Below are 23,092 nucleotides of genomic sequence, written 5' to 3'. Positions count from 1 at the left end.
AGGTTCTGGTTCATTGTCTGTGATGATTTTGAAATGCATTCATCTCAGAATAAGAGTAACTTATAAAGTCCTCTTCTTCAAAATTGATACAATAATTATAAATATCAAGCAAAGCCTTCATTCTCCCTCTTTGCTGTTCTCTTACAAGCCACCTCCCAAATTGTCTATGTTTCTTTTGACTGTATAAATAATTGTGAAATATGTCAGCTGTTCGGCAAACCATAGTATAGTGTAAAAACAGTCCTACTAATAGAGAGGCTGAGATAGGAGAAGCATGATTTCAAGACCATAATGTGGCACACAGCAAGACCCTGTCATGTACAAACAAGCAGAAAGTATATATGGATTGTACAATATTGGACCTGTTTTTCCCATTACCAAATTAGAGAGACCATGGGATGACCACCAACAAATTTCTAATTCCTCATATTTTTGAACTTCAATAGATTAGGATGTGTTGGTAATATTAATTTTCATATTAAGAGATATTAAGGAAAAGTGGTTGTTACTTCCTGTTAATTTTCTTGTTAGAGGTGGAATTATGTTTGTGTGGGTTTGTTGAAAGATTACTTTCTTGCTTCTTCTAGGGTGTAGTTTTACTCCTTGTCTTGGTGTTTTCTATCTATTACCAATTGTAGGACTGGATTGGTGGAAAGATATTGTGTAAAATTGGTTTTGTCATGGAATATCTTGTTTTCTCCGTCTATGGTGACTGGGAGTTTTGCTGGGTATAGTAGCCTGGCCTGGCATTTGTGTTCTCTTAGGGTCTGTATGACATCTGCCCAGGATCCTCTAGCTTTCATAGTCTCTGGTGAGAAGTCTGGTGTAATTCTGATAAGTCTGCCTTTATATGTTACTTGACCTTTTTCCCTTACTCCTTTTAACATTCTTTCTTTCTTTAGTGCATTTGGTGTTTTTGTTATTGTTTGATGGGAGGAATTCCTTTTCTGGTCCAGTCTATTTGGAGTTCTGTAGGCTTCTTGTATATTCACCGGCATCTTTCTTTAGGTTAGGGAAGTTTTCTTCTATAATTTTGTTGAAGATATTTACTGGCCCTTTAAGTTGGGAATCTTCACTTTCTTCTATACCTATTATCCTTAGGTTGTATCCTGGACTTCCTGGATGTTTTGGGTTAGGAGCTTTTTGCTTCTTGCGTTTTCTTTCACTGTTCTGTCAATGTTTTCTATGGTATCATCTGCACCTGAGATTCTTCTCTCTTCTATCTCTTGTATTCTGTTGGTGATGCTTGTGTCTATGAATCCTGATCTCTTTCCTAGGTTTTCTAACTACAGGGTTGTCTCCCTTTGTGATTTCTTTATTGTTTCGAGTTCCATTTTTAGATCCTGGATAGTTTTGTTCTTTTCCTTCGCCTGTTTGATTGTGTTTTTCTATAACTCTTTAAGGGATTTCTGTGTTTCCTCTTTAAGGGCTTCGAGCTGTTTACCTATATTCTCCTGTATTTCTTTAAGGGAGTTATTTATGTCCTCCTTAATGTCCTCTATCATCATCATGAGAAGTGATTTTAGATCTGAATCTTGCTTTTCCAGTGTGATGGTGTATCCAGGACTTGCTATGGTGGGAGAATTGGGTTCTGATGATGCCAAGTGACCTTGGTTTCTGTTGCTTATGTTCTTATGCTTGCCTCCTGCTATCTGGTTATCTTTAGTGCTACCTGCCCTGGCTATATCTAAATGGAGCCTGTCCTTCCTATGATCCTGGTTGTGTCAGAACTCCTTTGAGTCAAGCTGTCTCTGTGATCCTGTGATTCTGGGATCTTGTGATCCTGAGATCTTGAGTGTGTCTGAGCTCTGCAGGAGCATTCTTAGCTTGCAGAGTTCCTCCTGGCCTGGCCAGCACTCCCCTCCAATTCTTCCTCACATCTGCTCTCATTTCCTTTGCTCACCTCCCAAACTGCTCCACTTCTCTTGGGATCCGCTTTAAAACAATTGTTTCATAAACACTACGTAAGCCCCTCCCACCCTGTTAGACACGACACAATGCCCCTTTGTCACTGAGAGTCAGTGAATATATAGCAAAAAATGTATTCTGGATTATTGAAGACACGATTCATATAAAAGTAACAGTTTTGTGTCTGTTAAGAGGAAAATAGAGCAATATTAAAAAGTGTTCCTGTGAGTGAAATAGCACATAGCCATGAGCCCAGCACTCAGGAGGCCGAGGCAGGGGGAGTACAATGAAAGGAGAGGAGGGAAGAAACATGCAACCCAGAATATAGAATCAAGGCCTCTTTTACAGGAAAAAGGAAAGACGAAAGTGTTCCTAGAAATGTCAGATTTGGAGCCTGTCTTAGTCAGGATTTCTATTCCTGCACAAACATCATGACCAAAAAGCAAGTTGGGGAGGAAAGGGTTTATTCAGCTTACACTTCCATACTGCTGTTTATCACCAAGGACGTCAGGACTGGAACTCAAGCAGGTCAGGAAGCAGGAGCTGATGCAGAGGCCATGGAGGGATGTTCTTTACTGGCTTGCTTCCCCTGGCTTGTTCAGCCTGCTCTCTTATAGAACCAAGACTACCAGCCCAGAGATGGTCCCACCCACCAGGGGCCTTTCCCCCTTGATCACTAATTGAGAAAATGCCTTACAGTTGTATCTCATGGAGGCATTTCCTCAACTGAAGCTCCTTTCTCTGTGATAACTCCAGCTGTGTCAAGTTGACACAAAACTAGCCAGTACAGAGCCCAAGTCACTGATCACTTCTTGACTGACAGCCCTGTTATCAGGGTCTTCCCAGGTCCTTTATGCCATTCCAGGAGCTCTGGAAATGACAAAAGTAGACTCAGAACAAGCATAAAAATGTGAAAGCAATAGTGACTTTTAAAAATACATCATTAGAAAGGGAGTGATAGCTAATTGCTACAAGCTTGACGATCTGAGTTTAATCTTAGCAATGTCCAGCAGAGAGAAGGAATCGATTCCTACAAGTTGACCATCATACTTGTGTTATGGCATGCATGTACACACACACACACACACACACACACACACACACACACTACTGATGATGATGATGATGATGATGAATAACAATAATAAAGCATCATAAAAGATCTCTAAAGCCGGGCAGTGGTGGCTCACACCTTTAATCCCAGCACTCGGGAGGCCGAGGCAGGTGGATTTCTGAGTTCGAGGCCAGCCTAGTCTACAGAGTGAGTTCCAGCACAGCCAGGGCTATACAGAGAAACCCTGTCTCAAAAAACAAAAAACATAGAAAGAAAGAAAGAAAGAAAGAAAGAAAGAAAGAAAGAAAGAAAGAAAGAAAAATAAGATCTCTAAAGTCAATAAACAGAGATGGGAGGAGGAGATGGAGAGATAGAAAAAGAATTAGAAGATAAGAGAACAAAAGGAAGGAAAGAAGACAAGAGGAGGAGAGAGTCACAGAATACACACAACACCAGGAACTGAGGCCAGACACTGTCCATACTGAACTGTGAATACTAAGGAGTGAGAAGGAACAGGGCAGCTGTGCCAGTAGACTTGATAACTCAGACAAAATGGATGAATTCCTAGAAGGTTCCAACTGTCTATATTCCCTGAATGAAGAACAGGTGACCTACATAGGCTCTATCTATTGAATGAAACTCATCTAGAAAGAAGACCTCCCCACAGAGAAAACTCCAAGGCCAGATGGCTCCAAACACTTAAGGGAGAGGTAGCAACAGTTCCCACAATCTGTTCCAGCGAACAGAAGGGACACTTTCCAATTCCCTTCATGAGTCCAACGTTATCCTAAAACTAAAACCACACAGAGACCATAAAAGAAAAGAACCTAACAGAACACCCTCAGACATAGACATAGACCTCTTACAAGAAACTTTCTAATGGGATCCAGATATGCCTTAGGAAGATAACTTATCACACTCTGAAGGTATTTTTATAAGGATTATACAATGGGTTTGAGACTTACAATGACTCAAAAAGAGAAATCATATGAACAGCTTGACAGAGACAGAAAAGCTGCCCAATAACAACCGGAAAACATTGGAAAGAGAAAACCATTTCAGCAGAGTGACAAGACATCCACAAACCGATGGCCAGCACCAGTGCACAGCAGGGACATTTCCCTTTAAGAACTGTAGGTAGAGTAACATTGCTTTCACGGCTGCTATTTAACACTGTCTGACAGATCCCAGGTAAAGCAATGGGACAAGAAAGGAAAAAGCCCTGCTAATAGGACAAAGCAAAATAAAACCACCCTCGTCTATATAAAACCCTGAAGCAGTTACCCAGAAGATACAAGAGCAAAGGGTTTAGAAAATCTACCTAGTATCAGATCAGTATACAGCTATGCACTGTATTTGTTACACTAACAAAGATCAACTTAGAAACAAAAAGAATTTAAAGTCACATTTACTTATTAGGAGGCACCCCATGCCACTATACATAGGTGGAGGTCAGAGGACACATGTAGGAGTCAGTTCTGTCCTTTTACCCTGTGAGTCCCCGGGATCTGGTCATCAGGCTTGGCAGCAGGTGCCCCCATTGCCTGCCATCTTGCCATGCAAGATTGTATATTTTTTGTATTCATTGTCAACATGTTTATATTTACATTGTTTAAAGTAGGCAACTCATCTGTGCTGCCTCAGAATCACAGTATTATCTCACCAGTAGCTCTTAAATCAGTCTTAGCACAGTGATCTTTTTAATTAAAAGGGTTTGAGTTTTCTCCATAAGCTCATCTTGGTACCAGGAATTCTCAGAAAACACTGTAGTTTCTTTTCCTGTAGCAGTGATGAGATACTCTGCTACAAGCTACTTAAGGAGAATCAGTTTAGGTTGGCTCACAATTCCAGGGGACAGTAAGTCATAGCGGGGAAGACACAGAGGTGGGAGGTCGAGGAACCTGGTCACATGGCATCCACAATCAGAAATAGTGAGCGGTGAGTCCATGCATACTAGACCTGGCTGTCCTTCTCCACTTACAAGGTGCAGGTTGCACTTACACTTAGGTTAGACCTTTTCACATTGATAACATAATCAAGACAAATCCCTCCCAGAATTCTCAGATGCTAACTGTAATGTAGCCAATCCCTCACAAGTATACTTAGAGCCTGCCTCCTAAACGTTAAGCAATCGACACTCACCATGAATACACAGTGCAGCACGTGGTAACATCTTAAATTTCAAGGCTTCATTTAATGACCCAAAATAAAGTCAAGAGAAAGCAATTAGTTAACAGACCAGAACACTGAATATTACATTAAATTATTTCCATTTTTATTCTGCCTCAAGGTCATCTTACCAATGACAATGAATGAGACCACTCAAGTTTGGCAGAAAACTCACCTTTTGGTATTTTGGTAGAATGCACTTTCTCTCAAGTTTTTTTTTGCCAACTCCTTCTTACCAACTTTGAAGAAAGAAGATTTTGAGAGCTGTTTTGAAGGAAAATCTTTGCACTCTGAAAATTTTATTTATTAGTCAATTTGTAATTTCCTGTAACTTAGTTAAATCACTTTGATACTTAAAGCTATGATCTGAGTGAGAAACAGGATGTTGAACAGTGATCCTGAGCCTGCCTTTCTCTCTGGGGAGATGATGTGTGCCTTTTGCTATTTTAAGAACATTCATTCATTCATTCATGACCTTGCACATATTAGGTAGGAACTCTACCACTGAGGTCTATTGTGAGCCTCAGGTCCCCAGACTGACTGCTGGGGCCCAGAGCTGGCCTCTGTGTTTGCAATGGAACATTCTTCCCACCCAAGGCCACCACCACTGATGGGCTTGGACTGAACAGCTGCCTGAGACAGGTTCACTGTAGAGGTGGTGTGACGCATGACATACTGCTCTTACCATCCCATGGCACTTTGTGGGGCTCTGACCATCATTCCCTGTCTTGTTTTCTTTTGTTTTCAACCAAGCAATTTTGGCTCTCTCTAGGACTGAGTGTGTGTGTGTGTGTGTGTGTGTGTGTGTGNGAGAGAGAGAGAGAGAGAGAGAGAGAGAGAGAGAGAAAGAGAGATGTCTGATGTCTGATGTATGTGATGTGTATATGTATGATGTATGTATGTATGTATGATGTGTATATGTATGGTGTATACATGTATGATATATATATATAAATATGATGTGTATGATATGTGATGTGTATATGTATTATTTGTATATGTATGATGTGTGTATGATGTGTATATGTATGATGTATGTGTGTGATGTATGTATGTGATATATGTGTGTGATGTGTATATGTATGATGTACATGTATGTGATGTGTATATTATGATGTGTGTATTATGATCCGTGTATTTGTGTATATATGATGTGTGTATATATGATGTGTGTGATGTGGATATGTATGGTGTGTGTGTGATATGTGTATATATGGTGTGTATATGTATATATGTGTGTGTGATGTTTGTATGTGATGTATGTATATGAAGTGTGTATGTATGAAGTATGTATGTGCATACATGTGCTGTATGTAGTGTTTATGTGTGTGTGTGTGCATGCGTGTGTTGAGTTAGCCACATGAGATGCCCCTTTGCTTCTGTTCTCACAGCATCTGGGGACACCTGACCTTCCACAGCATGAGAAATAATTAAAGGTGGTTGTTTATGGGCTGGAGCTGTGGCTCAGTTGGTAGAGCATGTGCCAAGAATATATAAGACTATAGTGCCATCCCCAGCAGAAGGTATAGAAGTCCAAATTCATCTTAGTTACATGGATCTGACGACAGCTGGGGTACATGAAGGTGTCTCTCAAAAATGAAGAACAGATGTTTACATCTGGCCTGGCATATTGTCAGAGGGACATTTTATTCCTACCCATCATGGATCTGTGGGTTAGTCATTGATGGGAAGAAGCCCAGAGCTACCCAGTGGTCTGCAGCCTGGTGATCCTGGGAAGGATTAGAACTTAGGGATTATGAATGAGTCTACCACACTCCCCACCCACACAGTACATATTCATTCAACCACATACATGGTAGACTGAAGATGCTCAGGACAGCTTCATCTTGTAGGGGTTTGTTTCTTGTGGGGCTGGACCCACCCACTGCCTTGGGTCAGTGGAAGGAGAAAGGGCTTTTATCTGTTGAGGTTGGATGTCCTCTGAGTTTGGAGATATTTGTCAGACCCCCAACCTCTACCCATGAGATCATGAGATGCCATGACCTCCCTGCCAACATTATGACAAACCAAAGTTGTCCTCAGGGTTTTTTTTCTAGTGTCCAGAGCCTCAGAAGGTTGCTTTAGGCTAGTCCCCATGCCCTTGCAGTGAATTAATTTATCATAAAAGAAATACATGCGGGAGTTGGAGGCATAGCTCAGAGGTTAAGAGTGTCTTGCTGGCCGGGCGTGGTGGCGCACGCCTTTAGTCCCAGCACTCGAGAGGCAGAAGCAGGCGGATTTCTGAGTTTGAGGCCAGCCTGGTCTACAGAGTGAGTTCCAGGACAGCCAGGACTACACAGAGAAACGCTGTCTTGAAAAACCATAAGAAAAAAAAAGAGTGTCTTGCTTTGTCGGGAGGACCTGAGTGTTGTTCCCAGCACGCACACCTTGCAGCTCACTTGTGCAAGATTAAAGGATCTTCTGGCCACCTCTGGGCTTAGAAGGCACCTCCACACACTCATGTGTGCACTCTCACAAGACACAAAAAAGCAGATTCACAGACTACTTGCAACTGGCTTAACTCACCTTCTATAGAGTCCTTGTGTTATAGGCACGGTGTCATACCCGTGTGTCATACCTCCCTTCCTTGGTAAAGCAGGTGTGGTTTCACTGCCTGTGTCTGCCACGCCAGGCCTCTTCAGCTGTTGGACAGTTGGGTTCTTTCCAACGTTTGGCTGGTGTGAGTGAAGCCTCTGGGAGGATGGGTGTGCAGACACCTGGGCAACACCCCCACCCCCACCCCCGCTGCCTTTGGTGCTTAGGGATCCTGTGCGAATTCTACATCTGATCTTTTCAGGAGCTGCGTGGTTTTCCCAAAGCAGCCACATGTTTCACATTCCCTCAAGCCCACAGGCAAGGCTTTGAGTTTTCCCCATTAGCATCTCCCTGTGCTGGTTTAGAGGCTAGCCACCTGATGGGAATGAGGTATGATCTCATGGTGGCCTCTGCAGGAAATCTCCTTTGCATTCATAGTGTATGACTTCATGGTCCCAAAGTCCCTTTGCACATGAGTTGGCCCTTGATGTCTGGGTGGTGAGGCTTTGCCCATCACTATAAGCCCTACAGTTGTAGGCTGAACTGTATTCCATCACACACAGCTGGTGATATGAACTAGAGGTACTACCAGCCCCCACTTCCCACCTGTGTGACCATAGATGGGCTCTAGTTCTCACTCAGAAAATGGAGGTCTGGTCATTTCTGTGCTGAGAGATTAGTACATGCCACCTCACAGAACAGGGCCAGGTAGCATGCCAGTCCTGAAAGCCGCTGTTGGTTTGACCACCATCCTCCCTCTGTTATAACATCCTGGGTCACCAGGATGAGAGCATCACCTCCAAATGGTGCCCTCTCTGACACATTTCCTGGGCTCACATCTTTACCAGGGGAGCCAGCATTCCTGTTTTGCCTCTTCCTCCCTTGCCAGGGCCTTCTAAAGCCATCTGATAAGCTACAGATGTAGCTCTGAGGCACAGCATTTGCACAGAGTGTGAAAGGCTCTGGGTCTGACCACTCGGTGTCACAGAACCAAACCACACCATTCTGGTTCTCCAAACTAGGTAGTCATAGAGTTTTCCTGCTTCAAAACGGACACTGGCTCCTCCTGATAAGGCCTGACACCCCAGTCCCACCGCCCGGTCCTCTTGAACTTGCTTTCTTTTCCCTATTTTCTTATGGGCTTAAATATTAATTTTTTTAATGAGCTGGCATACCTCTTGAGAGCAACAGTTGCAAGGGTCAGGCTGAGAAGAGGTTATCTTAATCACTGAAGAATTTCTACCTCAGTAAGAACATTCCCCCAGAAAGCCATGTGAGCCTTTCCAGCCCACAGTATGACCATCTCCTACAGAGCACTACCTCCACTGTGCTGCCCATAGGCTATGGTAGACACCCTATCCTTGAACTTACCGTACATGGTGAATCCAATGTGCCATGTGTCTGCCACTTCCTCACCATCTTGTCTGTGGCCTTCCTTCCTGCCATCCCCTACTCCCATGCACACACACACACACACACACACACACACACACACCATCCTCTTCAATGGCTCTGTCTTTGGTTGTGCATGATTCTTTATTGTGCATGGAGCATCCATAGCTGTCTAAGAACAGAGTCAATTGTCTTTGGCTTTACCTGGCCTACTGGGTCTGATAGCCTGGGATGATAGCTAAGGGGATGGGCAGTGACCTCTGGTGTATGGGTCTGGTGTTCTCGTTGTCACCAGGAGTTTAGGAATTCAGCCTGTTCTTATTGGCCTTGTAGCACCATTACTAATGTCAATTCTTTCTAGTTCCTTTTCAGTTTTAAATTATGTATGTATTTAGTGTGTGTGTGTGTGTACATGCATGTGTTATGCATACATATAGAAGCCAGTTGTAAACAGTGGATGAGTGCCTCCTCTATCTCTTTGTACATTATTATTGAGAAACAGGGTCTTACAATGTTGCCCCAGTTAGCCTGAAACTTACTCTGTAGACCAGGCTGGTGGAGAACTCACAAAGATCCACCTGCCTGCACTTCCTGAGTTCTGAGATTCCAGGCATGTGCTGCCATACCCAGCCTTCCACCTTATTTTATGACACAAGGTCTCCCACTGAACCTGTAGCTCACTGATTAGCCTAGATTGGGATGGCAGGTGAGCCATCTCCTGTCTCTGTCTCCCCAGCTCTGGGATTACAGGCACACGTCCCCAGACCCAGCTTCCGTATGGGTTCAGGCCATCGATCTCAGGTCCCTGTGCTTCTGCTAAAAGCATCTTACCAGCTGCGCTATTCCTGGGCCCGCACTGGGACTTTTAATTATCTGTAATCAGATAGCCAATCCCACACAAAGTCCCTACTGTATCTGAAGGAGACCGTTTTCTCTACCAGATGCCACACACATCCGGCTGTATTTCTGCATGTTTTATCCCATCCGCTCATGCATCTGTCTTTCATGCAAAGTGAGTTTCAGTTCTGCATTTGGCCTCCTGCAGCTGTGGGTATCATCTGGAAGAATGCGCCCCCCCTCCCCCTCATTTTTATTTCTTGTTAATTTTTTCAAAATGTCTTCATGTCACTTTAAAAATTCTAAGGTACTCTGGATGGCTGGGTGCAGGTCAACGCCAGCATGAGAGCTGACTCTATGGTCTTGGTCAGTGGGCTGGACCGCCTTGTGCCTTTGCAGAAGAGTGGAATGGGCTGCGGGGTATGTGTGTGTGAGAGGGAGGGGGCACACCTCTCTTTCACTTCCCTCTCCCTCCCTTCTCTTCTTGACAGGGTCCATATCCCAAGCTATCCTCAAACTCATGATGTCGCAGGGAGTCACTGTAGCAGGATTAGAACTTCTGATCCTCCTGCCTTCCAGGCACTACACTCAGTTCTATGTGGTACTGCAGATTGAAGCCAGGGCTTTGTGCATCCTAAGCAACTGCTCTACTAACTGAGCTACCTCCCTGCTCTTGAGAAAGGCCTTTGAAGGATGTTCAGCATTGCCCTGAAAGCCAGAGGGTGGGGAACTTGCTGAATGCGCTCTAACACAGTTTGCCCTGCTCAATTGCATGCTATGATGCCTGGACAAGATCCCAAGTGGCTACTGGGTGCTGGCCCAGGCTGTCGCTCCCATTTGCTATGAACCTGGGGGTGGGGGGTGGGGGAATGGACTGCTTGCTTCCTCAGTCCGGGAGAGGCGCTGGCTATGGGGTAATCTCCTTGGCCATCAGATGAATAGGTGAGCAAGGTGGTCAGGGGTTTCTCCCAGGGTCTGCCCCCTTTCCATACTTCTGAGAACCTTAAGGACCCGAGAAAAACTGAGTTCTGGGGGATGGGTATAGACTCAGTTTGATTCCATCAATGTCACGTGGTTCTAGACAAAGTGAAGAACTTCCTTTGTGTTTCAGTCCACTTTGTGTCTTGAGCATTTATGCCTGGTGCTCAGGAAGGAGGTGCATAAACTTGGGCTTCCTTTGGGTCCCCACTCCTAGCTTTCCTTCACCTTGAAGTACTGGGCAGATCTCAGACAGGAAGCAGTGTCAGGTGTGGCTTCCCATCATGGAGACACCACACTGCCCCCTCTTACTCTGCCTCACTCCAAGCTGCCTTCAGAGGTCACCCTCCCCAGCTTCCTGCAAAGTTTACCTGGCATTTTCTAGAATTCCATTTAAGCTCCCCTCTTGTTCCTCTCCTCCTCAGTTCAGCCAGTGGCACTTTCCCTTCTATGTCCCCAAGGAGATGCACAAATATGGACATAGGAGTCAGCGATGAGGAGGGAGCCACACAAGAGCTTTGCAGTACCCCATCACCCAGGAAACATCCTGGTATGATAGGCCAGCCCTGTAGTGGGATCAGAAAAGGGAATTAGAACTTTCCACAAGGTTACTGTTGCCTAAATAAATATCACCCACCTCGGATGGGTTGGAGGACTGGTCAACGCTATGTGTAAATACTGAATCACTCAGCACCTTCTCGTTTGTCATGCACATGCTGGCTGCCTCCACAGGGCTGGGCTGGGTCCACAGCTGGGATTTGTGGACTCATCATGGTGCTTTCTGTTCCACAGCTTGGTTGTGACATGGTCCTCGCATCTCCTTGATTTATACCCTCTCTTGTCCACGCCCCCACTTATCATTTCTGACGTTTCTGGGTGCACAACTTTCTGCTGACTCATTGTAACCTCACTTTGTTTTTGTTGTTGTTGTTGTTGTTTTTTTTTTTTTTTCCAGTTGCTGAACATGATGGCTAAACTTGGTTGTCATCTTGACACATTTGGGAAAAGGGAACCTTAACTAAGGAACTGCCTCCCCCAGATTGTCCTGTGGGTATCTCTGTGAGGCATTTTCTTGACTACTAATTGATATAGGAAGGCCCAACACACTATGGACAGTACCATCCTAGGAAAGTGGCCTTGGGCTACATCAAATACACAGCTGGATGTGAGTCTGGGAGCAAGCCAGTGGGCATGGAAGGATGCTCCATGGTTTCTACTGCAATTTCCTACCTTGAGTTCCTTCCTTGGCTTCTATAAATGATGGATTATAACCTGTTAGCTAAAGTAAACCCTTTCCTGCCCAAATTTCTTTGGTCAGGATATTTAGTGAAGCAACAGAAACATAACTAACACTGGGGAGGCGACCAAAACCAGTAAAACTGACGCTCCACAGATTTCTAGGAGTTGGTACTTTGATCTGACATATTTGGCAATGTCTTCGGGTTTATAATGGTGATATGGAGTTGTTTATGAGTGATACAATCCTGACAAAGGAACCCATCTTTGGTGAGCTAAGTGGACCACTAAAAATGTCACATGTGTGATGTGGGAACCTAGAGTCTCCTTGCATTCTGCTACCCAGCCCCAAAGTGGCTGTGACCACTCCTCGACTGCCCTGGAGAGCATCAGGAGGTCTGTAGCTCGACTTCTTTGGCACCATCATCCACATAGCCTTGTGTGGAAGGGGTGGCTTTAGGGTCACAGAATTTCCCCATGAGCTATTCTTATCGGGAAGGGCAGGGCTGGAGGAGACAAGTTGAGGTGTGGAGATTGTTTCCCTCTGACACCAGGGAACTGTGCTACCTTCCTGTGGGTGAGCTGGGGTTTATCAGTGACGCCACCGCCACCTGCCTGTTGTGTGTTTGACTTTGTTGTGTTCTCCTGGCTTGGGAAAGAGAAAACTTAGGAGTGGTCTCTATTTTGTTTGGTTTTTCAAGATTGAATCTACTTTTAATTAATGTTTCTGTGTGTGTGTGTGTGTGTGTGTGCATATGCGAGTGTGCACAGGGGCATGTATGTGCACATGATCAGGTATGCCCATGGAGGCCAGAGTCATTGGATTCCCTGAAGCTGGAGTTACAGGTGGTCGCAAGCCACCTCGACATGCATACCAGAAACCAAACTGTGATCCTCTGCAAAATGACTGTGCTCACTGATCTGCTGAGTCATCTCTCCAAGCCAGCACAAACTGAGTTTCAATTCTGGTTCTGCCCTTGACTTGCTGAGAGTTTGGACAGCTCAGGCAAGGATGTCTGGAACCAGTGGTGTACCTCTTTGTGCCCCTGTGACTTGAAAGGTGTAGAGCCAGGAGGGAGGCAGAGGCTTCAGAACATCCCCCCCCCCCCCGCCTCCCCCAAACCTCTCAACAGCATCTCCAGCATGCTACTGAGCACTTGATCTCATCCAGTGACACTTCTGTCTTAGACAGATCTAGACACTTTAGAGGTAGAGCTTGGTTGGAGGAAGCAGGTCACTCTGGGCTGCCTTGAGGCTTTAGCACCAGACTCTCTGCTTCTTGACTGTGGATCCATGACCAACTAACCTCAGGGCCTGCTCACCATGTCTTCCCCTCAGCGATGGACTGTACTCCCCTCAAACTATGAGTCAGAATAAGTTCTTCTCCCTCAAGTTGTGTCTGCTCAAGTATTTGGTTGCAACAATGAAACAAATAACTATAATAACAAATAAATAAACTATCAATATAGACACTTTCAGTAAGTCACACCTACACATTGGATCTACTACTCTTTTCTTCTTCTCTTTTGAGACTGTCTTTGGGATCATATTCTGTAATCTATCAGATTATAATTGTTATAAATATATGTGGTGTTTGGAGCCAGAATTAGATAAAAGAACTTTATAATTTATATTTCATTCTCCCACCTCCTTCCATATTCGTAATGGTTAGTTTTAATTGACAACTTAATACGATCTAGAATCACCTGGGAAAATGATCAATGGGGAGTGTCTAAATCAGCTTGATCTGAGGATATGTCTGTGGAGGTTGTCGTCTTGATTACGTTAATCAACGTGGGAAGACCCTGCCCACTGTGGGTGGCGCCATTCCCTGGGTTTGCATCCCTCCTTGTAGAAGAGTGGGAAATGTGAACTGAGTCATCAGCATGTATGCATCCGTTTCTCTCTGTCTTGACTGTGGATAGGACACACTGCTTTAAGTTCCTGCCTTTTTTCCTTTTCTGCTGTGATGTGCTGTGATGTGTTTCTATACAGTAGCAAAATGGAAGCTGCACTGGCAAAATTCCTATGGGAAGGGCAAGATGGTGGAAGACAGTGGGAGAGTCTGAGTTACCCTGGCAAGAGGAGGTCTCCAATATGATCAAGGTGCCACGTGGCATAGAAAAAAGGCTGTGTCTAGTCAGGTGCTTGCAAAGGGAGTTCCCTTGTCTGATAAGGACCAGCATTGCAGGCTAGGGGACATTGGCAGCACCCTGGACAGAACTTCCCCAGGACTTCTCAGGTTCCTTCCAGGATGCTTCCCACCCACACTGCCACTGAGCTTCAGGCTCCATGCATATTGTGTCCCACCAACCCGGGACCCATACACTCATCCTGGATTCCCAGGAATCCCACTTTCTGCCCCTGAGCCTCAACAGCCTCAACCTTGCCTCTGGAATCCTCCTATCCCCAACCCCTGTCCTGTCTCCACCTACAAGCCCTGGTGTTCCCCAGCTCTTCCTTATTTTATGATCCTATCTCGTTTCAGTTCAGAATGAGCAGAAAACAAGAATCCATTTTCATTAGGATATTGACTCACATCTCAGGAGACTCCAGTTTCCTGTCCCACAGTTGTCAAGTGTCTCCTATCTTCTGCTCTACCAGGACAGCCTGTTCTTCTGTCTCCTTTTGATGGGGCATTCATGGACCCCTTCTACAGTGGCTTCTCCTTTTCCCATTGGTTTTTGTGTAGATGCATCCATTGATTTTTGAGGTTTAGGTCCCCTGTGTGACCACCCATGTCATTCACAGCTACTATGATACTTACCTCAGAGTCCTGCTTGCTGGATGGAACTTGCTGAGTGGCACATGTGTAACCAAAGGGATCAAGCTGAGATGCCTCCCTCATTTTCACAAAACATTTCTCATTTCTTGCTCAAAATCTCTCTGTCCCGTCTTGGCTTTGTCATTGGGATTTTGGAGTTTTGGGTTTTCTTCCTGGTTGATTTTGAGATGGTTGTCTCTTGACTTGACTACATTTTTATTTTGATGCTATAGTTTGCACTTGGTATTTCTTTCCTTTTATAATGTCTTACTCTCATATCAACCTCCCACTCAAAGATCATTAAAAATAATTCTTCATGAGCTTCTTTAATATTTTCATTTCTTTTTTAAAAAAACAATCACAACAGCTTCTCCTTGTGATGAACCAAGAATTGGTGATTTGCATATGAATAGCTGTCCACTCTCCACTACTGGCTCAGAGATGCCTCCAGCTGAAGTGTGTATATGTGTGTGTGTGTGTGTGTGAGAGAGAGAGAGAGAGAGAGAGAGAGAGAGAGAGAGAGAGAGAGAGAGAGACAGAGAGAGACAGAGACAGAGAGACAAAGACAGAGAGACAGAGACAGAGAGACAGAGACAGAGAGAGGCAGAGAGAGAGAGACAGAGACAGAGACAAAGAGAAAGAGAGCACACATGTACACACGTGTGAACTTAGACTTAGCTTATTGTTGAATTTATTTCATTTTCTGTTGCCCTTTCTCCTACTTAACTACAAACTAAAGAGGGCAGAAAAATCACCCAACTGTTTCCCTATTATATTTTTATTGTTTCACTGGGAACATTTGTAAAAAGTCCAGTTCTAAAGTTCTACACTGGCAATAATAAGATTCAGCTGTGAGAGGTGTCTGCTCTATCCATGAGGATTCTGGCCTAGATAGAGGAGATGGTGATGCTGTAAACATGAAGGCTAGTGTTTTGGCCCGGCTGCCTCTGGTAGCTTTTAGAGGACTTCTGAGCCTGCCAAATGTCCCATTTTAGTATTAGTGGAGCACTGAGGTCAGGATTTAGCTTCTCGAAATTGGGTTGTACCGAGCAGAATGCTAAGAAGCAATCTCTATTATTTAAAAAAAAAAAGCCAGCAAAATTGGTACCTGGGTTCCAAAAGGGGATTAAATGGAATTACACAGAACTAAAATATTGCTAAATGAACAAATTGAGACAGCACTGATCACCAAAAAAAAAAAAAAAAAAGCCAGGAAGGAAATTGAGAAGAGCTACATTTAAAATTAGACCTTGGAGTTAAAGTAACTAATTTCAGACATCTAAATATTGCTGTTTTTAATGGTGTGTCATTTCTCTTTCAAACAGAAATAGACACCATCTCAAGTTGAAGTGAGGATTTATGCACAGGAGTGATCACGTGAGAATTAGAAACAGATTCTGTGGCCATTCTAAGACCACACACACACACACACACACACACGCACACACACACAGCGCGCTTTGTGTGTATGTGTGTGTGTGTATTTTTTTTTTTTCTTTCTGAAAAGCATGTTGACTGGAAGACCTCAGGGATTCTGAAAGCTCGCAGGGGTATCCTTAGGAATCACCTTGAGTGTGTGAGCTCAAAAAAAGTTCTGGCTTATCTTTTATTTGAAAATTTCAAAGATAAAATGGCGGGTACATGAATGTGCTCTGCGGACCTGATGGGCCTCTCTGAGAAGACGTTCTGTTTGTAATCTGTCACATTGTACAGTCCCCTCTAAATACTGATGCCCCCCCCCCTTGATTTTTTTCCTGGACTAGAAACCAGATTCAAATGGCTTGTGGCTGACTAGGTAAGACCTCTGATGGTGGGAGTCCTTTTAGAAAACTGTTTGTAACACTCTTAATTTCCTATGAGGTTCCATGTTGGTGGTCAGGGGAAAAATATCTAGGAACTACTGAGGATGTCATAAGGGTGACCAAGGAGAGGTGTCCTTTATAGCTTATTGAGATCATCAGAGATCTAGCTGGGTTGTCGAGCTAAATCCGTCTCTTGACTTAATACATATAGTGCAGAGGTGGTCTGATACTCTCTTCTGGTCTTTATATGTGTGATACACATATATACAAATATATACACTCATATAAGCATATGTTCACACAAAATTTAAACTAACTAAATAGAAAACAATCAGGCATGGTGGCACATGTCTGTAGTCTCAGGGTTGTGGAGGTAGAGACAGAAGGGTGTCTGGGCTTCTTTAACCAGCCAGTCTACAGAGTTAGTAAGTTTCAGGCCAGCAAGAGACCCTATCTCAAAAACAAAACAAAACAAAACAACAACAACAACAAAACTACCGTAGACAGTGTCTTTAGTAACCCCCCCCATGCATACATATAAACATAAAATTAAACAGGAACAAGAGTGGAAAAGTGGCTCGGCAGGTAAGAACACATACTGCTCTTGTAGAGGACACAGCTTAGTTCCCAGAACTCACGTTGGGCAGCTCACAACCACCCATAACTATAGCTCTTTGGGATCTGATTGCCCTCTTTTGGCTTCTGAGGGAACCTGCACTCATGTGGGTGCATGCCCCCATCCCACATATACACATAATTAAAAATAAAACACACCTGAAAATATTAAACAGGTTAAAAAAAAACACATATGGAGACTTACATGCTCATGGAAAAAGACAGCAGAGGGCTGAGGGAATGTCTCAGCTTTGCAAACATGAGGACCCGAGTTCAAATCCTCAGCACTCTTAAACAAAAGCTTGGCTTGGTTACACAGGCCTATACCCCTTTGCTGTATGTGTGTGGGGGTATTGTGAAGGCAGGAAGATTGCCAGGTCTTCTTACTGGCTGCCAGATTCAGGTCCATCCAGATTCAGTGAGAGACTCTGAATCAAAGGACTGAGGTGGAGACCGATGGAGATGCCTGCATGCAGGTGTTTGCACGTTCATATGCATATGGGCACACACACACACACACACACACACACACACACACACATTAACTCATTACAAAAAACAACACCCCCGTGTTCTGAAAGCAAAGAAGGAGTTTGCTTTGAGCAGATTTAGATGGTGCGTATTTCATTATTTGGGCACAGGCGATGGCTATTATGCAATAAATAGGAACAGTGTTGCCATCCCAAACATCTGCTCAGGTTCGCTTTTCCAGGTCAGGATGACTCATACCCTGTAGGCTTCCTGGCGCCCAAACTGTCAAAGACTCATTTTTCTTCCCCGTCTCCACAATGCATTGAATGGCAAACATGAAGCCCGCCTGCATGGTCCCTGCCCTAATTTGACAAGGACGTCTCCTGAAGCAGCCACACTGAGACCCATGGTTATTTTTCAACTAGATGGTAGACATTAATTGTGAGGAGTATTCTGTTTGGGGAAACTGGTTGGCTGTCTCTAAGGAGCCATTTTCCTCTTGTTCATTCAGCCCATCTCTTTTGCCTGTTGGTTTATTTTTCTGTGTTCTTGCGGTCTTTTCTCCTTCTCGATGTGGGAGTTGAAGGTGTATTCCTGGCTCCTTTAGGCATTCCTCACTTCAAACTGCCTCCAGCCCCTCTCCCAGTCATTTCTTACTTCCCAAGAGTCACAGGGTTGAGCCTGACACACCTGATTTGGACCTCCACAGCCTCCTTGCCTGGACTTTTCTTTATTCCCAGTTCTCCAGCCCTTACTGGATGAGACCTGCACATGGGATTCCTGCCCTGCTGGAGCCTACGCGTATTCTTTATACAAGGGCACTCTTATCCCTCAGTGAGGACAGTGCCTGGCATAGCAAACTTCTCAACCAGTACTGTTCTGTGCACCTGCCCTGTGCATAGACCCTTGTACCGCAGAATTCCTTTACTCTTCATGCCTCTGGGCTTTTGTGATTCAGCAGTTCCTTAACTCTTAAGCCCACTGCAAATTAAGATTATTATAGGAAATATACTGAACCTAGAGAATATGCTAGAACATGCTAGCTTAGCAGCAGAGGACTTGAGTGTTGGCAGTTTCTTCTGGTGATCATGGTGCAGACTGTGAGGTGAGGGTTAATGCTGCTGTATTCATTTATTTTTATTTTTATTTTTATTTTTATTTTTTGAGACAGGGTCTCATGTATCCCACGGTGGTCTCAAACTCGCCATTTAGGTGAGGATGCCCTTGAACCTCTCTGATTCTCCTATCCCTAACTCTAGAGTGCTAGGATTATTGCTATGCACTACCAAATCTGGTTTTGTGGGGTGCTAGGGATAGAATCCAGGGCTTCAGAAGTGTTAGGGTAGCACTCTACCAACTGGGCTGTAGCCCCAGCTGACTGTATTTAAAATGGAAGACTTTAGGAGTCCGACAATGAGAATCATGTTTCCTCTGGTGACATTTGAACTTACTTCGGAAGGGACCTCCATGAGCTGTGGTGGCTGGATAGGTTAGGCCCTGGTAATCTGACCATGATAGGATGTTGCTAAAGACTTGATTGACAGAGTAAAAGAAAATTTGGGGGAGAGTTCATATCAGGTATTGATTTTTAAAAACGAAATCTTAGTTAGATTCGGAAAAGAGGAAAACAAAATGTGGCATTGATCACCATATGACCACACTAGGGAAGAGATAGAATGTGGTGAAAGTTTTAAGATGACCTGCCTGTGCTTGGTTTAATTCTGCTTGTCGGAGAGACACACTTGGAGGGCCAATTTTCTATGCTAAAATAAGCAGGCAGTTATTGCCCCTGGACCTCTGAGTGCGGACTCTCCGAGTTACATAACTCTGATTGGCATGTAATAAAAGCGAATCTCTCCCTGCCCTTAGGGAAGCCATCAGCCGTGTCTGCGAAGCTGTGCCAGGTGCCAAAGGAGCCCTCAAGAAGAGAAAGGTACGGTCACCCTCACTGTCACGTCTGTGACCTCCTTCGTGTGTCTCAGGGCCATCCTCTGTGTCTCCACCCACATGACTGTCCACTGTGTTCTTACATGACCTGGGGCATTCTTGTCATCCCTTAAGGTAAACTACCCAGCTAAAGCTAAGAAACTGTCTCTCTGTGTGTCTCTCTCAAGGTTGTAGATACCCACAGTGGCTTTCATAACAATGAACACCTGGCTAAGCATCCCCGAATCCCATTACATACATGAGTTCATGTACCCCTAACTGCTCATGTGCCCACCACCTAAGTGGTAAATGCTAGCAAATGTTTAACAACTGGATCCTGGAGTTGTGAGAGGGAGGCAGGACATGGACAATGCCAATTACTATGGTGTAAAGATTTTCCCGTGGCTGACTCAAGCTTTCAATGCAAGGTCCCTGGAAAGACCCATATAGCTCATTACTGTGTTGTATTTTGCCCAAGCACAGCAGATGGGGCCCGAAGAGCACAGGTTTACACAGCGTGAAACTGGGTAGCCAGTATTTGATGTCTTTAGATGCCATTTATGCAGTTGCGACTTTGTATAAACTAACTTTCAATCAGAGTTGTGCTTAGTGGTCAGCTCATAGCATTTCTAAAGATGGGACGCTTAGCTTTCCTGAGCCGGCCCAGCTGTGTCACTGGAAGTCCCCATGCTGTAGATGATGGAACTTGAGGCTCTGGGCTGAGAAGCCACGACGTGGATAGGAGCTGGGGCCACGGTCAAGCCAGATCACCTGCTCCAGAGGCAGATGTTCAGCTATACTTCTAGAATGTTCCATCCTGAATATGGCTGGATTAGGAGGGGAAAATACCTGGGGGTTGGGGAGAAAACTCAGCTGGTAAAGCGCTTGTTGCACAATGTGAGTTTGGATACCCAGTTATCCATGTGAAATGCCTGACTTGGCAGCACATGCCTGCAGTCCCTGTGCTAGAGAAACAGAGACAGGCTGGTCCTGGGGCTCACTGGCCAGTCAGAGTTTCAGAATTGGTCTACTTCAGGTTCCATGACTCTGTCTCCAAGTACAAGGTAGAGAGTTTTAGAGGAAGATACCTGATGACCTTTAGTCTCACGTGCTTGCACACATCTGCACCTGTACTCTCTCTCTCTCTCTCTCTCTCTCTCTCTCTCTCTCTCTCTCTCACACACACACACACACACACACACACACACACACACTATATCTATATATCTATATATATAACAACAAAAAAGAAGAAAACATTGAATTAAGCTGTCTCTCTCATTAAGTATCTAAGAAAGAAATAACTCAGCACCCACAATCGTAACTTTTACCCACCTAGAAGGGATTTGTGGGGAAGCCTACCACATAGAGCCTTATATCTGCCCCAGTCTGAGCTTTCAGATTCCAGATAGTTTTGTCTCCAAGTCACTTCTGTCTTTAGAACTGGGGACACTCATGAACCTATAGGGCAACTGGGCTTAGGGCACAGAACTTGGCAGCTGATGTTATGTGATGGTCAGTCCCTGGGAACCAAGCAAAGCTCTAGAATCTTGAATACAGAAAGCAAGGTGCCCCCTGGAAACAGCAAGGAAGACCACCATCTCTCGGAGGAAGTGGTCCTAACAGGCCTTGTGGTTCCCTTGCATTTCTCTTGGTGGGAAGAGACGGAGGTAAAGGCTGCTTTCTAGACTGTACCCCAGATGCACTTGACCTGACTCTCGCACAGGGGAGATGAGTTCTCTAAAAGGCTCTTTTGAAGCGTCAAGTAAAAAGAAAAAGAAGAAAATAAATTGGCAGGGATACTAAAGGAAATAGCATCTATCTGGGAGCAAAGAGCTGAGGTTTGGGTCGGCCACCCAGGCAACCCGGAGGTAAGTTCAGCAGGATGTATTCTTTTGAAGTAGAAGCTTTCCATTAAACTTTGTCTTTTGAGGCAGGTCATTGGCTGGGCAGGCACCCTAAACTGCAAATCCATTCTGATTGGCTCATTAACTAGGCTACTCCCCACTGAGTGGTTGGTATACCAGGCCAGCGGGTCTGCGTCTGGCCTCTTATCTGAGTCACAGGAACATCCTGTGGTCTGAGCTTCTGCAGAGGGATGTGACCTCCTGTTTCCCAGCTCCACTTTAGACAGCCTCAGCTGCTGCACTGTCTCTCCTACTGGATTAAAGAACTGTGCGTCTGATTAGGAACTCTTTGGCATAGTGATCAGAGGATGTTGTAGCCAAACAGAAAGCGTGGGTTGGTCCTGGAGGACACAGGAAAGGCTTTAGCATGTGCCTAGGGATCCAGGAGAAGGTGACTGGCTGGACACTGAAGTTCTCTGATACTCCCATAAGGACTTTCTGACATGTGATGGAGACACCAAGCCCTGCCTGCGTGGTTTCTGGAGGTTTACATCTAAGGGATCCGTTGAGATGCCAGCATATAGTCAAGGCAGCCAGGAAGACAAGGAGTTCTCCCCCAGAGTTTACATCTTAGATCTTTTACAGTTTTATAACTCATATTCCTGAATGTGCATAGACTGAGAGTCTGGGGCTGGGGTATACTGACATCTCAGCCTTCGCCCTTTCAGACACAGAGTCTGCATCAAAAGCTAAACTCTCCCCCTTGGATTTCACAGCCGCCGAGTAAGATGCTGTCCAGCATCCTGGGGAAGAGCAACCTCCAGTTCGCAGGGATGAGCATCTCCCTGACCATCTCCACCGCCAGCCTGAATCTGCGCACTCCTGACTCCAAACAGGTGTGTGGCTGCCCAGGGTAGACATCCCAGGGCCTTCCGGCTCAGAGCTGACTGAGTAGCCCATGCGGAACCTGCTTGGCCGAACCTTGAACTTGAGCCAACTTGACAGTGTGCCCACTGATGAATGAGTGGTTCTCTGGAATTCTGTTCTAAATGGTGGCTGTTGGTGTGCTTGTAACCAAGAAACGGTGATATGGGTGCAAATGTCCTGGTATCTGCCCTTGTTTTATAGCCATGCGTTATTGGTTTTATGGGCCACACTTTAATCTTATCCTGCTCGAGGTAGACAGCATGCTGTGGTTTAATAGGCAGGAGTTTTCTTCCTCTTAGCATCTTAGGTTGGAGCCTCTTATAGTCCCTCCTGTCTCAGGGTTGATGGGCTGGCATACTTGCAGTGTTGACAGGTGGAGACCCAGGCTACACAACCACACTTATAAAGGCAAATTTCAGGTAGGGTGGCTATATTTCTGTGTGATATCTATCTATCTATCTATCTATCTATCTATCTATCTATCTATCTATCTATCTATGTATCTATCTATGTATCTATCTATGTATCTATCTATGTATCTATCTATGTATCTATCTATGTATCTATCTATGTATCTATCTATGTATCTATGTATCTAATCTATGTATCTATGTATCTATGTATCTATGTA

At 44.7% G+C, this 23,092-nt stretch overlaps 1 protein-coding gene across 2 annotated transcripts in view; it reads left to right on the top strand.

The window, feature by feature from the left end:
- Shc3 (SHC adaptor protein 3) overlaps positions 1 to 23,092 on the top strand; it is a 143,147-nt gene that overhangs the window by 69,811 nt on the left and 50,244 nt on the right. For both annotated transcript variants that reach the window (XM_029468657.1, XM_021180505.2), the window contains 2 exons: positions 19,631 to 19,694; positions 22,311 to 22,430. In XM_029468657.1, the coding sequence (XP_029324517.1) occupies positions 19,631 to 19,694; positions 22,311 to 22,430 (184 nt within the window). The remainder of the gene's footprint in view (positions 1 to 19,630; positions 19,695 to 22,310; positions 22,431 to 23,092) is intronic.

This window comes from Mus caroli, chromosome 13, assembly GCF_900094665.2.
Source record: "Mus caroli chromosome 13, CAROLI_EIJ_v1.1, whole genome shotgun sequence".
NCBI lineage: Eukaryota > Metazoa > Chordata > Mammalia > Rodentia > Muridae > Mus > Mus caroli.
The sequence above is the reverse complement of the archived record's forward strand: the minus strand, read 5'-3'. Positions and strand labels throughout refer to the sequence as shown.